A 15,000-nucleotide genomic window follows, 5' to 3' on the forward strand; every position below is an offset into this window, starting at 1 on the left:
TTTAGGAAGATTACCATACTCTAGTTAGATAATCGTAGCTTGGTGATTGAGAGTATTACTTCCAGTTTGTAATCATATTTTCCCGTTCATTGATGGCCGTAAAGGACAAGATATTTCCGAACTCTCTCGGATAAATTTTGGTCCGACATGAGACCCGACCTGATGGAACATGCCATTTTGGTTTCAACAGTAGAGCCTTGCATACGGAATCCGCGCCCGCAGTGCGCGCGGCAGTCAAAACCGTGCTCAGTATCCTGTCAATCATTTGCCCTTTCAATGGAAACGTTGCATTTCTGTGCGTAAATGACGTTGTTGTCGATCTACCGTATCGAAAGGACGTCACCAAAGTCTTTTCGCGAAGTTAACACAAATATATACATTATCAATACAATTTTGACGTCCTCTTACGCTTGATTCGAAAATACCAGACTGAATTCGTTTGAAAATAATTAGAAAAAGCGCAAATAACAGCTAAAGCCCAACGGCTGTCGTTAGAATCGCTGCTCGCCGGCAACCCAGTTTGTTGACAAAAAAAGTTGCCACAAAATCTTTTAAATGGTTTTCTGGTTCTTTAATTGCGAACCTATTGCCGTGACGTCGGATAGCACAGTTTTTTTCCGCTCACTGAATTCTGATTGGTCAATATAAATTTCAGTAGCTCTCGCCGTATGCACAGAGGCATGGATCGAGTATTTTTCACCTTTCTCTTGCGCAATCAAATGAAAATCTTTCTTTTTTCTTGCGTCGGCGCTTGCGCTTGCATTTGCCGTCTGGTCGTTCACTCGTGTATTTTTTTTGCGCTTGCGTTGCTCGAGTGAACTAGCCTAAAACCTTGTTTGCAACGAGTGGTAATAGCACACGACTTTCACCAAGGTGGCTGTTAAGAGGGATTTCAGTTATGACCTTTTCGTCGTTGTACTTCAGTTTTTCGTCTTTGTACTTTTTTATACAAGCTGTTTTCCGCGGGAACTTTTGTCTAACCAGCGATAGAATGGTGCAGGCAAAAACAGACGTTTGTGGGAGGAATTTTTGTGCTTTTGGTTTTTTGAGGATGTTAAAATAAATAACAGTTTTGTATTCACCTCGTTCGCCATGCCGTTTTTCCTAGGACTTCCGAACAATGGCCCCGGTTCGATTACCGGACTCAACGTGATCAGGAGCCCATAAGTAGGAGCTTGCCTCTCTCAGACACGCCCTTATGAGTCAATCTTTGCCCGTATCTTTCTATTTTTAGAACGCCACGAGTTCCTCGGCTCTGCACACACTGTTTCAAAAGGTCAATCGGAGTAAAGTCATTTTCTAACGAAGACAAATGAAGAAGTAAAACTGTATTTAAATCGTGCAAATTGATGTAAATTTATGTAAATGCGAGTCTCCTGCTCAAGGGTTCGTTCTAAAAATAGAAAGATGCGCGCGAAGGTTGACTCAAAGATCTACTGCATATGGAGGCTCCTACTAATAGGCTCCTGGCGTGATATGTTGGTCGAGTTTCATGGTTCTCTATTCCATTCCAAGAGGTTTTTCTTGAGGTACTCCGGCTATTCCCTCTCATAAAAAAAAAAAATAGTATTTCATTCGATGATTTACAGTCTCCATCGATCCCTGACAAGTAAAACATTTATGCTCACATAAGTTTGAGACTCAAACAAAGACTTAAACATCATCATCATCATCATTGCCGTTGTTTAACATTGTTCTTGCAGTAGGTATGGCTGGCAGCCAGAGATGGATTATCCTTGCAGCATTTGTAGTGGTCTTAACTTTGCCAGAAGCTACTGGGGCCCCAAAAAAAACACTCGAGAAAACAGTGAGCGAATATGTGAAAAGAGTTGCTGCTATTGAAAAATGCAAACGTAAGTTCCTTTTTTAGTAGAGACCCTGTACTTTCCCAGACGTGGTTACCCTGTAGCGTCCCAGACGTGGTCACCCTGTAGCTTGCCAGACGTGGTCGGTGATTGGAGAACGAAACAATAGATGATACAACAGAGACAATGTACACGTACCTAACAAAGAGCCCTGTTAATCAAATGTAGCTACAGGTCGTAAGGACCAATGAAAATTGCAGTCTGGAATAGCTAGCTAGAGAATTATTTCTTTTTAGCGCACATTTTAGTTCGGGCAAGGGCAACTTCTTTCCCAGGACGTTTCCCTTCGTTACACCCAAAAGGAAGCAGAGGTAAAGGTTCTGAGAATGAAGTTGAGGCACGGATAATCTTCACACTTCTTTCCATGGAAGGGCATGCATGGAGTTCCCAGTGTTGTGGTCTCTTCTCTGTGTTGTATCATGGTTGGGAGGGTAAATGATCGGAGATACTACCTACATCAAGCCTGACTCTAAAATCCGAGGGTAAATAAAGATACGATAAAACTGATGCCCTGTAACTAACGTGATTCGATTTTAATTTGATTTCACCGAGACCCTTTTTAAACTAAGTTTGTCTTTATTAATGTCTACATTAGTTCATAGTCGGTCGAGGGCGACAGACTGATTTTTTTAAAACCCCCTCATTAGTGGGGTTGGGACAGTTTTCCCAAAGGTACTGCCTCTGTGAAATACCCTTGGGTACGAAGGAAAAAACAATAAATTGCCTAATTCTTATTTTTATTTGGATTTCAAAACTCATGATATTAACTAAACACTAAGCGACCAAAGTCGTAAGCCTTGATTTCAAAAAGACGCCTGTTTATTTTAACTGGAATTTTCCTTTTCAATGGTAGCTGGATCAAGGAGAAAATGACATCAAACGCACACTAGTTTAAGATTGCAATAGGCCATTTTCAAAATATTAATATTCAGCTTGACAGCGAAGCACAGAGGACAAAAACAATACAAACAAGTTGCAATGAATGTGAGAGATATTAACAATTCAGGCCACTTTCCTTTGTCTTTGTCCTCTAAAATTCTCTTTCAAGGTGAATTTTAATGTATCGAAAGCGGCCTATTCGTGAGTGCGCCGCAAAATTAATATGCAGCACGAGAGTCTTGGGTTTCCAGACTTTTGAACCCTCGTTTTCAGAAATAATAAACTGCATTCACACGCTGACATTTTAAAGTAGCGAGCCTTTGACGTCACTTTTCCCTGGATACAACCCTCTGAGGTCCAATCGGTCAGTTTTGAACGTGAGTAATGGCGCACCGTGAAATCCAAAACTTACACTCAAAGTGAACGGCCTTTGGATAAAGATCAAAGCACAAAATTTTGCGTGTCAGGGGATAAGGAAATACACTTTCCGAATCTGAAGGAAAACAAAAAGATATTTTCTATGTTTCATGCTCCATACAGTCTGACTGATATTGTTGGCAAGGCATTGCTCTGGGCGAGCTCCGTTTGCAGGGACACAAATAATGCCACATTTGTTTGGGATATTTTGGCCAAGCCCTGATGGGCTAGGCCGTTAATTGAAAATCGGCATGGTAACCTAGGAAATACCCAAATATAGAAGACATGATCCCAGCAAATGTGGGGGGACACACGCCATCCACAAGACAGTAAAAATAGGGAGGGTGGGGAGGGAAAATTGAATTGACTCTGTTGAATCAGCCACCGCCTAGCTTGCACAAATGGTGAATGATCTCCAGAAAATCCCGTATGACAGAAATGCCCAAACTGCAACATGGGAAATAACTAAGTAAGCATGTCACTCAGCATAAATTCATTTATTTCCTCTGAGCAATAAATTTCCTTTTTATCACAGGGTCACTTTAAGGCGGTTCCAAATGTGGTTACACGTCATGTATTCTTTCTGGCTCAATCACAACTAGTTCATCCACACAGTTTCTCGAAGTTTTCAAGTCCAAAGCGGCCCAGTTGGTCTATAAAAGTTTGCCTTTTCTTTTATTGTTACAAAGTTTGCACTGGTCATATATATATGAGGTAATACTTTGTTTAGTTCTAGATTGCAAAAGGGAAAAGGCTCCCAGAGAGGTTCCAGTGGAACTTTCAAGAAGGGCTTCATCATTGTGGCAACTTGAAAAGAAAGTGAAGAACTTAGAATCAAGAGTTGCTACTCTTGAGAACTGTATATGTAAGTCGTTTGATTAGTTTGTCATCTTGTCTATGCTGCTAAACAAAAAGATTTCTTTTAAAGACCTAAAGGCTTTTGGCCCTTCATCTTAGCATGTAAGGACCGATCCTTTTCGGAAAATATTAGGAAGTCTCAACCAAACTGATAAAAGTAGGATTTTTAGCTATAACTTTGGATGGGACCATGTGACCGAAACGTGCTGTATTTCGTGCCCTTTTAAACCTGTAAACCTGTATTGCTTCTGTGTTGTGATTGGTCAATGTACCGTCCCTATATTCACAGGATGTTGGTTAAGGCCATTTCCGAGTTGCTGTTTGCCTCGGTTTCAAAGCGAGTCCTGGTGCACAACCATTCAAATGGAAATGAGTGATGTATTTTCATGCAAATCAAACTCACTATCATTTGAATGGTTTAGCACCAAGACTCGTTTTGAACCAGAGGCAAATAGCAACTTGGAAATGGCGATCAAGTAGGTGATGGTTCTAGTGGTACATTGTTCAGTTTTTATTCAACGATTGAAACTCGTCATCTGCTCTATTTTGTCTTTCGTTCTCTTTGTTTCAGCCTGCACAGCCCTTGACACGCGGGGGAAGAAATCCTATAAGGCGCGACGGGAGACACTGCAGCGAAAACTCATCAAGCTTAACAAGAGGATCACTCACCTTGAGGAGTGCAATCGTAAGAGGGTTTTATCATATACGACATATACACTAAAATTGTATTCTAATTTACAGGACGAAACGTGGTTAAACAGGATTCCGAAAAACTGAAGAGACGTCTTTCAACCTCGTCCCCAGGTTTTTCTAGGCTTTCAGTATGGCGGCTTGTTGAAAGCCGAGAAGACCCTGGGGGCGAGGATGGATTTATTTTACGATGGTGGCCCACGCCCCGCGGATACTCAGAAAAACCTGCGACCTTCCGATTATTAGTTCGGATGCTCATAGCTATAGCGATATTTCTTGTTTACAAATATTGACGTCACATTTCTTTTGATATTCAAAGTTGCCGACCACGGAACGAAAGAAGTCATTGTTTCAACAGCCAATTAGGTTCTGAGTGGCTATATAAATGAAAATTGGTGACGTCACGAGAAATATCGCTGTAGGGGACGCGCGGGCCGGAACTAGCCGATATCGGTACAATCAGGATTCAGATAGTTTAAAAAGCACCTTTGTCAAACAAAATCCTTACTAAATTGAATAACAGAAAATGATCATGTTTTTTTCATACTTACTTTTCATACTTTTTCATGCAAAATTTAACAATCAGTCTAGCAATTCACAAATCAACACCGAACATTTTGGTTCAAAAGACTACTTTATGCAGGATAGCTTAGACGTGCTCCTTGGAGACCGAAGCGTTAAATTCTAGTTGCCTGTAACTAATTGTAAGAAAAACGAACGGTACCGAACGGTTAGTGCGAAGTCTTGCACGTACGAGGACGAACGGTGAAAACAGCAAGTGGCATTGGTCCAGAGCCCTGGTCAACGGGATTTGTTTCAACATCATTTGCCAATCTTAAAAGCAAAGGAAAATATAAGCGACAAAGGCACATTTGAGCAAACCAATGGCACACAGTAATTTAGTTGCCATAAATGTGCTTTTTGTTGTAAAGTACGCAGGTAGATTCCCTCCAGATAAAATAAAAGCAACAAACTAGACCAAAAGTTCCCTTTCATACCTAGCAAAAGTTCTTTACCTTTTACAAGATTGTTGTGCAGCCCGTACGTCCGTACGCACAATGTGAACTTCCACAGCAAAGCGACATCAAAATGGCGGACTAACCCGCTGAGAACGAGACACGCGACTTACCCTTCTCTCCCAACGTCAGTGGCTTCATAGCTCAGTTGGTTAGAGCGTCGCACCGGAATCGCGAGGTCACGGGTTCAAACTCCGTTGAAGTCCTGAATTTTTCAGGCTTCTCTACGAAATTGTAAAAATTGCGTTCATAACTGCGAAGATCATAGCTTCACTTGATTTCATATCTGCAGTTCATATATGATTCATTTCATATACCATTTCATCATTGCATCATATTGTGTCCGACTCTTTGGAATATTGACTTCTGACACCGGAATTTTGATCATGAAATATTATGTTGCTTACTTGAGGTATCATGCCCCATTCTAAACCTAATAGTTCTCCTTGTGGGCGATAAATGGATTTGACAGAAGTTATTCATGCATGCCCCAACGCAGGCAAACCGTTCCCTTTAGCCTGGTTTTCACAAGCGACGCAAGCATAAGAGCGCTTATTTCACCGTGAAAACACGGTTGACGCAGTTTAAGCACAAGCCCAAGGATCATATTTTTCCTTTTCCTTGTGCTTACGCTTATACTTGTGTCGTGTGAAAACGAAACACAGCCTACTAGGAAATTTGCTACGTCGGCCAATTAAAGCACTCGTTCCAGATTCTTCTCGTCTGAGCATTTGAATAAAATGGCGGATGCCGTAGTTGGTTTTGATGCTTATGTCAGCGTTCGTTTTCACTAGCATGAGCTACTTATGCTTTTCCTTGTGCTTGCGTCGCTGGTAAAGACCAGGCTTACGCAACTACGGCCCGTTTTAAACGTTTGCATTTTACGTGTGCCGATCTAATGCAAATGAGAAAAATATATTGTTTTCGCTTGTTTACGCAGGGTTTGCATTTTCTTATGAAGTTTTGTGACCAAGATCACGTGCATCAATCAAAAAGCTACAAATGCGTTAACAGAATATTTCGTCAATGCTTTTTACGATAAGAGTAGTGTTTGTTAAATGGTTAACTTTTTAACTTATCATCATGGTATGGCCGAGATCAAGTGAATCAATTTGAAAAGCTAGAAATACATTGATGACTTTGAGAATTTTGCAATGTGCCTTATTTGCAGCTTGCAAATCATCTGGAGGTCACGCTAACAACTTTCAGCCTGAGGGAGTAACAGAACCCACTATACAGGAAACAACTGAGGTGACAACAAAGGCAACAACACAGGTGACAACACCGGAAACTACAGAGGCAACAACACAGGCAACAACACAGGTGACAACACCGGAAACTACAGAGGCAACAACACAGGCAACAACACAGGTGACAACACCCGAAACTACAGAGGCAACAACAAAGGCAACAACACCGGAAACTACAGAGGCAACAACGCAGGCGACAACACAGGTGACAACACCGGAAACTACAGAGGCAACAACGCAGGCGACAACACAGGTGACAACACCGGAAACTACAGAGGCAACAACACAGGCGGCAACACAGGTGACAACACCGGAAACTACAGAGGCAACAACACAGGCGACAACACAACCAACTACGAAGGCGACAACACAGGCGACAACACAGGTGACAACTCAGGAAACTACAGAGGCAACAACACAGGCGGCAACACAAGTGACAACACCGGAAACTACAGAGGCAACAACACAGTTGACGACTCAGGAAACTACGAAGGCAACGGCAACACAGGCGACTACACAGGAACCAACCACGGTCCCTTCAACTGAACCTACCAATGCCAATTGCACTGAATTCATCTATGGGGGAAACGTTACCAAAAATTTGAGCGCTTTGAGTTTATGTTTGTGGGTGAAGCACGCAGGTATCCAGGATGGCTTATTTGAAGCATACGTTAGTTATGCAGTACCCTTGAGGCCCTTCATGATGACCTTCGGATACATTGGAGGGTACCTGGAAGTAACATTGTTTGGAAAGAGAGGGTAATAATTTTTAATCATGCAAGCTGTTGTCGTAGAAAAATTTGATTTTATCGAGCTAGTTGATGAAAGCAAATCATCTATTGTAAAAAAGACTTGTGAGCTGAAGTTTCGACTGTTGACGCTTCGAATTCACTCTACCGAAGGGAATGCGGTCGTTTCGCCTACAAATCGTACGTTACGGCCACACGTTGATTCGCCTCAACTTGTGTAGTTTCGCCCACGCTATTTTAATGCGCAAACCATCGCCAAATTTGGGAATTTAAAACATTTGAATCGACCGTGAATTTGCTTGGGGGTATACGAGTTTTATGGATGAAACTCTTACAAATTAAGTCATATCAACCTCGACCTTGCTTTCATGTACCGTAGCAGTCAAGTCTTACTTGCTTGTAGTCATTCAAATTAGAAGAGTGTTGACGAATCGACTTGACGTTGGGCGGGATAGACGAGTTAATTTTTTACCATTTTTGTCAACAGGAGAGTGAAAGCGGATATACGCAATGACCAATGGTATCATATCTGCTTGGTATGGGATTCTAGAGATGCGGCATTTAAGGTTTTTATGAATGGAGATTTCCTCGGAAGGCAGAAATCCACAGGTGACCAATCAAATTTACTTTCATAAGTTGGTGTCTGACGAACTAGCACTTTAAAGATATCATTACGTTTCTCAACTGTTTAAAATACTAGGAACGAGCGAACAGGTGATCGACGGGAGAGGTTGAGTGATGAATATATCCACGTCGCTATGCCGTTCTTGCCATTGGACAAACTGCAGATATATTACCGCTGGGCCAATCAAAACTCAGAAGTTGAATGGTCCACTAAAGTCGATCTTTTCTATTGATTTCGTGACTCTGAAGAAAACAAATGAAAAACGCTTACTGTGAATGGGCCTTATTCGCGCAGCGTCCATATTGGCCATAGACAATAGATTTCGTACCGCGAGGCTCGAGTTGAAACGTTTGGGAACGAGTTTCGGTGCGCAAAACCAAAAATTTTTAATCCCTCGGGACTCAACTTGATTGTGATTGTGTGATTAAGGCCCATTGCTCACTTAGGTCCAGAAATGCACGCAATTAGATTCACGCCCAATTAGTTTTGACATCCAAATGCAACACGAAGTGTCCCTTTAAGTCTAAGCATTTGCTACCTATTTTCAACAAGGTAAGCGTAAAGGTTAGCGTTATTTTTAGCTTTGGGTAAATGCAGCAGTTAATCTTTACTCAAAGAGAAACATTCGGAGGCGACTTCGTGACGTTAACCGTCTTTATTCCCAGACTGACGAGTGATATTAACGTTAGGGAGAAGAACAAAGTGTTGAACTTCACCTCGTGACGCTTATTGAAATCTGCGTGCATCTTATTGGGATGGACATAACGAATTGCATGTTTCTCGTGTACCTTGTAAATCATAGTTTTATAAGTATAGGAAATCGTATGAACGCTGCGACATTTCGTAATTTATGGGCACCAGTGATGTTTTGCAATTTCTCAAAGTTACTACCTTCGTAGCCTATAAATTAAGAAATGCACGAGCATGCTCATACGATTTTTTATTTATTAATACTCAACAAAATCACTCCATGCATCACTGTGTTCCGACATTAACTTCGGTATTGCACTCTTTTACTTCTACTGCACTCTATTAATAATTTTTGCATTCGTTCACATTGGCCAACCTGCCGTATTCCATAGCACGGTAAGCTTTTCTTCATGACTCTGATGACGACAGGCCATTTCCGAGTTCATGTCTGCCTCCTCTTCAAAGCGAGTCTAAGTGCGAAGTTTTTCTTATGAAAATTAGTTTTCATTCAAGTGTAAAATAGAACTAATTACCATCTCAAAAACTTCGCACTTAGGCTCGCTTTGAAGAGAACACAGACTATTAATTGACTTATTAATTGACCGCGGGGACTGGATTACTTATAATAAGTTGAGAATGTCACCCACGTTTTTTAAATTATTTCCCCCTTTGACCGCAGTTTAATGTAGTTTTAATTCTTAAATGATATATGTCAACTATTGGAGAGAGAGTATTTTTGTATGGCAATTTTATACACCAGTTATGAACAAGACGCTCTTAGTAAATGACTGAGTTTTGTTAAACTTATTCAACTTCAACTTACGAGGACCCAGCTCGGCCCAAAACCACATGTAGCGCACCTTTGACAGCCGGAGAAAAGCCCTCGAGTCCGGTTGAGGTTGTCTGAACACAGCCCACATGCTATCGCAGAGCTGGGAGGTGGGGATGATAACCTTTATGTCTGCCTGACCTCCAAAACGCAATTGCCATAAACTGAACTGGAAAAAAACTGCATGCTGTATTTCATAGTACAGCTTTCGACCTCAGATATTGATGTATCCAAGTGTGAAATCTATTTTTTCTTGCAGGACGTTCACTTCAGCCAAATGGATTATTGTACCTTGGACAGCACCGTGCAGTGCTGAATCAGGGTTTCACACCTTCCATGTGCTTACGAGGGGATATGGCGTGCATGAATCTTTGGGATTACACTCTAAGTTCCCTGAAAATCAAATCGATGGGGCGATCGTGCAGGAGTAAAGGAAATCTTGTCAGCAGTGACGATGTCGAAGCTAGAAGTCTTAAGTCTTCCCGCTTTTGAGAGTGAATCCATTACCACAGAATCTTGGGGAACCACTTTGTTATCGACTAAGACACACAGGGGCCGTATCAATTAATAGCATAATCTTGCATTGTGGATCTATTTTTGGTGACCTAGTTTGATATTTTTCTTTTTATTTGATTAATTTCTGTCTTCATTCTTAAGTCGAACTGGTTTGATACCATGGCTTCATTTCATGATGGAACATAATTAACTATTTTTTCACTGTTGCGCGAAAAACTACTCATTAAAGTTTTTTTATTTAAACCTTTTCGTTGTATTTTAACACATACTACAGAATGACTAAAACTTTGTTCCTTGTGGAGAAAAGCCCCGGTTACGAGGCAATAACTCTCAACATCTTCTCATCATCATCTATAGCTGGTATGATCGAAAAAAACTGATCAAATTCAAAGACAAGAGCTTTTGTTTGGCGTTGCAAATATTGCCTAAAAGGGAGTTTCGAAGCAATAGCCTTACCACCTAAATAAAGACTCATTAATTCAGGAGGGAAATTCAAAATCGCCGATTACCACAGCAGAGGCAAATTTGAATATTCCGAGAGAGCGTATTCCTGTCAAACTCTGGGGAGGGGGTTGGGGTTACATTTTGTTTGAGGTCAGTGGATAGTCAGGGAGGGACGGTCAAGAGCGTTTACTCGCTAGGCTTGTGTTGTGTCGGGACATACCGAGTTAATAGAAAAGTTAAGCATGACCTTTACGCCAAACGCCAAACGTCGGACTGAAATTAGGGTTTTGCCAAAAAAGTACGATCCCTGCTTGATATTAGCTCATTTCTGTCCTGTTAGCTCCAGATATCAAGAAACTTCTCAAAGGAACGTCACAAGTTAAAATGAAAGAAATTTCACGCTTTTATGATAAGCAGGAGCCTGCCGTTTCCCGTTGGCCGTAATTGTGGAAATATGGCTTCTTTCTCTAAAGTAGAGTGCTATCACAAAGCATTGGACTACGCTCTCGTGAGGTTAGGGAAATCTGAACTCTCCCTAAAGCTCAGTATGAGGATTTAAAGAATACAGAGTGCAATTCGAAGGTTACAATCTGTATCCTTCCGACTGGTCTCGGGAACCAAATGTTGCCATACGTATTTGACTACTTTCATTCCAAATGAAATAAAACCTTTTTTAAACAGCAGCCAATCAGATGTGGCCTTTTTCGGATTTGACCAAAGTCTCTCATTCCCGATCGCTGACTCTGGGACTGAGATTGAACACCCAAATGATTCCGTACCGTGAAGCGAAGTCCTTTTATCAGGCCAATCTTCTCGAGCCTTATCAGCACTAATTTAAAATTCTGTTTGAGGGAACTTGCAGTTATGCAATTTAAATTATAATCATCTATCTAGTTTAAATAGAATTGCCCTGGGGCGCGTTTCGATTTCTCAAAAGTCCCCAAACTTTATGAGCCATTTTCGGGCGTCACAATTTCCTCTGTATCTCAAGAACGGAGGGAGTTTAAGTCGTCAAACTTCACAGTCAGTTTGATTTTTGTTGCCTTGAAAACATATTTAAAGATTGGCTTTCCTGGACAAGCGGTTAGCAGGTTCACAAATGGCTTTTCGTTTTCGGGACTATCGAGAAACGGGCCACTGGCCCAAAGCAAAGGTCACCGGCCGGTGCCCATATCTCCGACCCTTTTCGCACCGAGTTTTTGGTGGGGTCTTTAACCCTATAATTCCTACAGTGACATTGATAGATTTTACTGTAACACCGGGCGGTTTTACTCTTCAATGGGGGCTGGTTCAACCGGGATAAAAGGGGTAACAACTTCTACGGCCACCCAAAAATGACATCTTTTATGTCCCGCTTAGAAATTGTTGTTGGATTCAATACCCGTTTGAAGACTTGGTAAACTTGAAAAAGAAGAAATTTTAAGAACGTGGAATAAGAGCATTTCATCTTATGCTACTACAACTGTGTATTGGATCGCGCTCGCTGACGAATGTTCTTATTTACTTCAGTTGGTACCGCTTATCGCTAACCGCTCGCATTATTTACGAAGTACCGCGCAAGAAGCGAATTAAGGAGGCTCGACAGGGTTTCAACACTTAGAAAACACTCTCTTTAGATCGAATGACGCTAAAACACTGTATCACGTAACAGCAATTTTATGGTACCAGAGGAAACACCGATTATTTCCAAACGAGATGTGATCATTATTGTGATATAACAAGTTACCTTGGCAACGGGAAAGCCCAGCAGAAACACCCTACATTTTGGATTTAGTTGCTCATATCTCAAACCGAACTTGGTGACCCCCATTTTATGAAAAATGATTCAAAGGCCACGATAAAACTTTCAGCAAAGTTTAAAAAAAGTCTGTTCAGCGGATTCAGGGCCGCCTTAAAAAAATCAAAGAATTAAGGTGGCTCTGAATCCGCCAGACAGAATCTTTTTAAATGTTGCAGAAAGTTTCATCTTGCCTTTCCAATTACTTTTCAGAAATAACAAATAGAGGTCATCGAAATCGTTTTTGAGATACAAGCAATTAAAGACAAAGTAAAGGGTGTTATTACAGGGCTTGCCTGTTGCTACGGTGACATATGACGTCACAATAATGACTGTATCTTGTTTAGCAATAATTCGTGTTTCATTTGGTACCACAATATTTCTAATACATGATACAACGTTGTGGTGCCGATCCTTCTAATAAGAGCGTCACTTGGAAACGTTGAAACTGGTTTGAGGCACCTTACTATATTGCCTTATGTTTCCATTGCAAACTGCTTGGGTAGCAAATAAATATAACTTGCTTGTTTATAAAGGTTCCAGTTAAAAGCAAAAAAAAAAAAAACAGATACCACGCGTGTAAACTGTCTTTCCCTCTTGAATTTACAACAAACGCATCTCCGCGCTTCATAGAAAAGCGCTCGAATTTGCAATGTAGTCTGCAGTTTTTCTGATCGAAGTCTATTTAATTTCACAAAAAATATTCTCCCCCAAGAATCTTCAAAACGTTCGTTATTTCCCCGAAAAAAATTTGTTCAAAACTTTCTTGAGCGATACTTGCCCGTTTATGGAAGTAGACGCTCGAAATTTCCGGATAACAACAACAAAGGCGCGCAATGTCAAGTGGGTGGGTCAGATTCTTTAAGGGGCTAGACATGGGGCCGATGGTTTATAGTTGTTATAAAAGACTTAAGTACTAAGCCGTTTTTGTCTCAGTTATTTTAAGACCGTCAGTCTTGGTTCGGTCAAGTATTTCAACCGACGACCTTGAAAGAAGTCCTCCAATGCTCCTACTAACTAGGAAATCTGGTCACAAAATCCCGATACTGGCGCTCGACAAGTCAGCCCTTGGATATTTGTTGTGACAAACGGTACACCAGTTTGTTTATCTGAACTGTAGACATTTGTGGGGCGAGGATTCCGATCAATTTACTTAAGTTAAAGGCCCGTATCTGGCTGAGTTATCACTTTTTTCCTCCACGAGGGAATGAAACTAGGAAAGATACGGATTCAAGCAGTGGTTGCTTCGGCGATTTTCCTCACAGTTGATGATCATTGCAACTACGTTCCTCTCTCCTTTGTTCTCCTGGTGAGCGGCTCAGCATATTTATATCATGCGCGTCGCACTTTCCATCCGCATCGTGGACTCCGCCTTTGTAGGTGGCACCGTGCCTAAACGACCAGAAAGAAGAAGCTGCACTCTTTCGTTGACTACGGCGACGCGAAAAGTTTTCCCTAAGCCGGGACAAGCGCATTTCAAATCGCTTTCTTTTCTGGTAGAAGTCGCATTGATTCATAACTTTTCTAAATTCTCTGCGAAAGTTTTGGCTTAGTAAGATGTACAAGAACGGGTCGATGGCGCTGTTGGTGTGAGAGACCCACAGAAGCAGAGGGTAGACATAATTTGGTATTGTCCTTGAAAAATCTTCGTGGAAAACGGCAATGTAGTGGGCCACGTGAGCTGGAAACCAGCAGACAGCGAAGGTTGCAACTATCATGACAAGCACTTTGATAACTTTACGTTTCGATCTCTCCACTGCTGCTGAACGAGAACAAGTTTTGGCGTCACCAGGAATCTTACGATGATACAGTTTACAACCAACAAGCGTATACAGCACAGTAATAGCAAGAAGGGGCAGCAAATAGAGAACGGCGAAAAGGAACATATAGTACACTTTGGAAAACGTTGCGGTTGTGTGTGGATTTTCTCCGAAGTCCATCTCGCAATACCATTCACCATCGGGAATCGTCTGAAAGATGACAAGCGCTGGGCTCATGAGGATTGCTGAGCAGATCCATATGGTTGTAGTCATGACAACAGGTCTACGAAACACTTGTCCCTGAAGGGGACGGAACACGGCAAAGAATCGGTCCACAGAGACCATAAGGATCGTTAAGATTGAGGTAGCGATTGGAAATACAAACAGGTACTGCGCCAGTTTGCAAGTTATCGTTCCGGCAAGTCCAGCAAGCCAGCGATGTCCTATATATATAAACCCCACGGACATTGGCATGTCAATAATGCTGATCAAAAGATTGGACAAGGCGAGGTTTGCAATTAGCAAATGCGTGGCTGCTTTAACACCGCATCGCCTCCAGATGATGTACACTCCGAGAGAATTTCCCACCAACGCGAAGAGGGACGAGACTGCGTATAAACACGTCAGTATTATCC

General features: G+C 41.6%; 2 protein-coding genes across 5 annotated transcripts in view; one reads left to right on the plus strand and one right to left on the minus strand.

Moving 5' to 3' along the window:
* Nucleotides 1–6,859: 6,859 nt before the first annotated feature.
* On the plus strand, nt 6,860–7,738 carry LOC138040729 (integumentary mucin A.1-like). The gene has a single exon (XM_068886406.1). It carries the CDS (start codon nt 6,860–6,862, stop codon nt 7,736–7,738), a length of 879 nt encoding a protein of 292 aa, XP_068742507.1.
* A 5,314-nt stretch (nt 7,739–13,052) lies between these two features.
* LOC138041565 (kappa-type opioid receptor-like) overlaps nt 13,053–15,000 on the minus strand; it is a 30,097-nt gene continuing 28,149 nt past the window's right edge. For all 4 annotated transcript variants that reach the window (XM_068887307.1, XM_068887308.1, XM_068887306.1 and 1 more), the window contains one exon: nt 13,053–15,000. This exon is cut by the window's right edge and continues 45 nt beyond it. In XM_068887307.1, coding sequence (XP_068743408.1) covers nt 13,865–15,000 — 1,136 coding nt within the window. In that variant the 3' untranslated portion in view covers nt 13,053–13,864.

Source organism: Montipora capricornis, chromosome 3 (assembly GCF_036669925.1).
Source record: "Montipora capricornis isolate CH-2021 chromosome 3, ASM3666992v2, whole genome shotgun sequence".
In the NCBI taxonomy this organism is placed as follows: Eukaryota; Metazoa; Cnidaria; class Anthozoa; order Scleractinia; family Acroporidae; genus Montipora; species Montipora capricornis.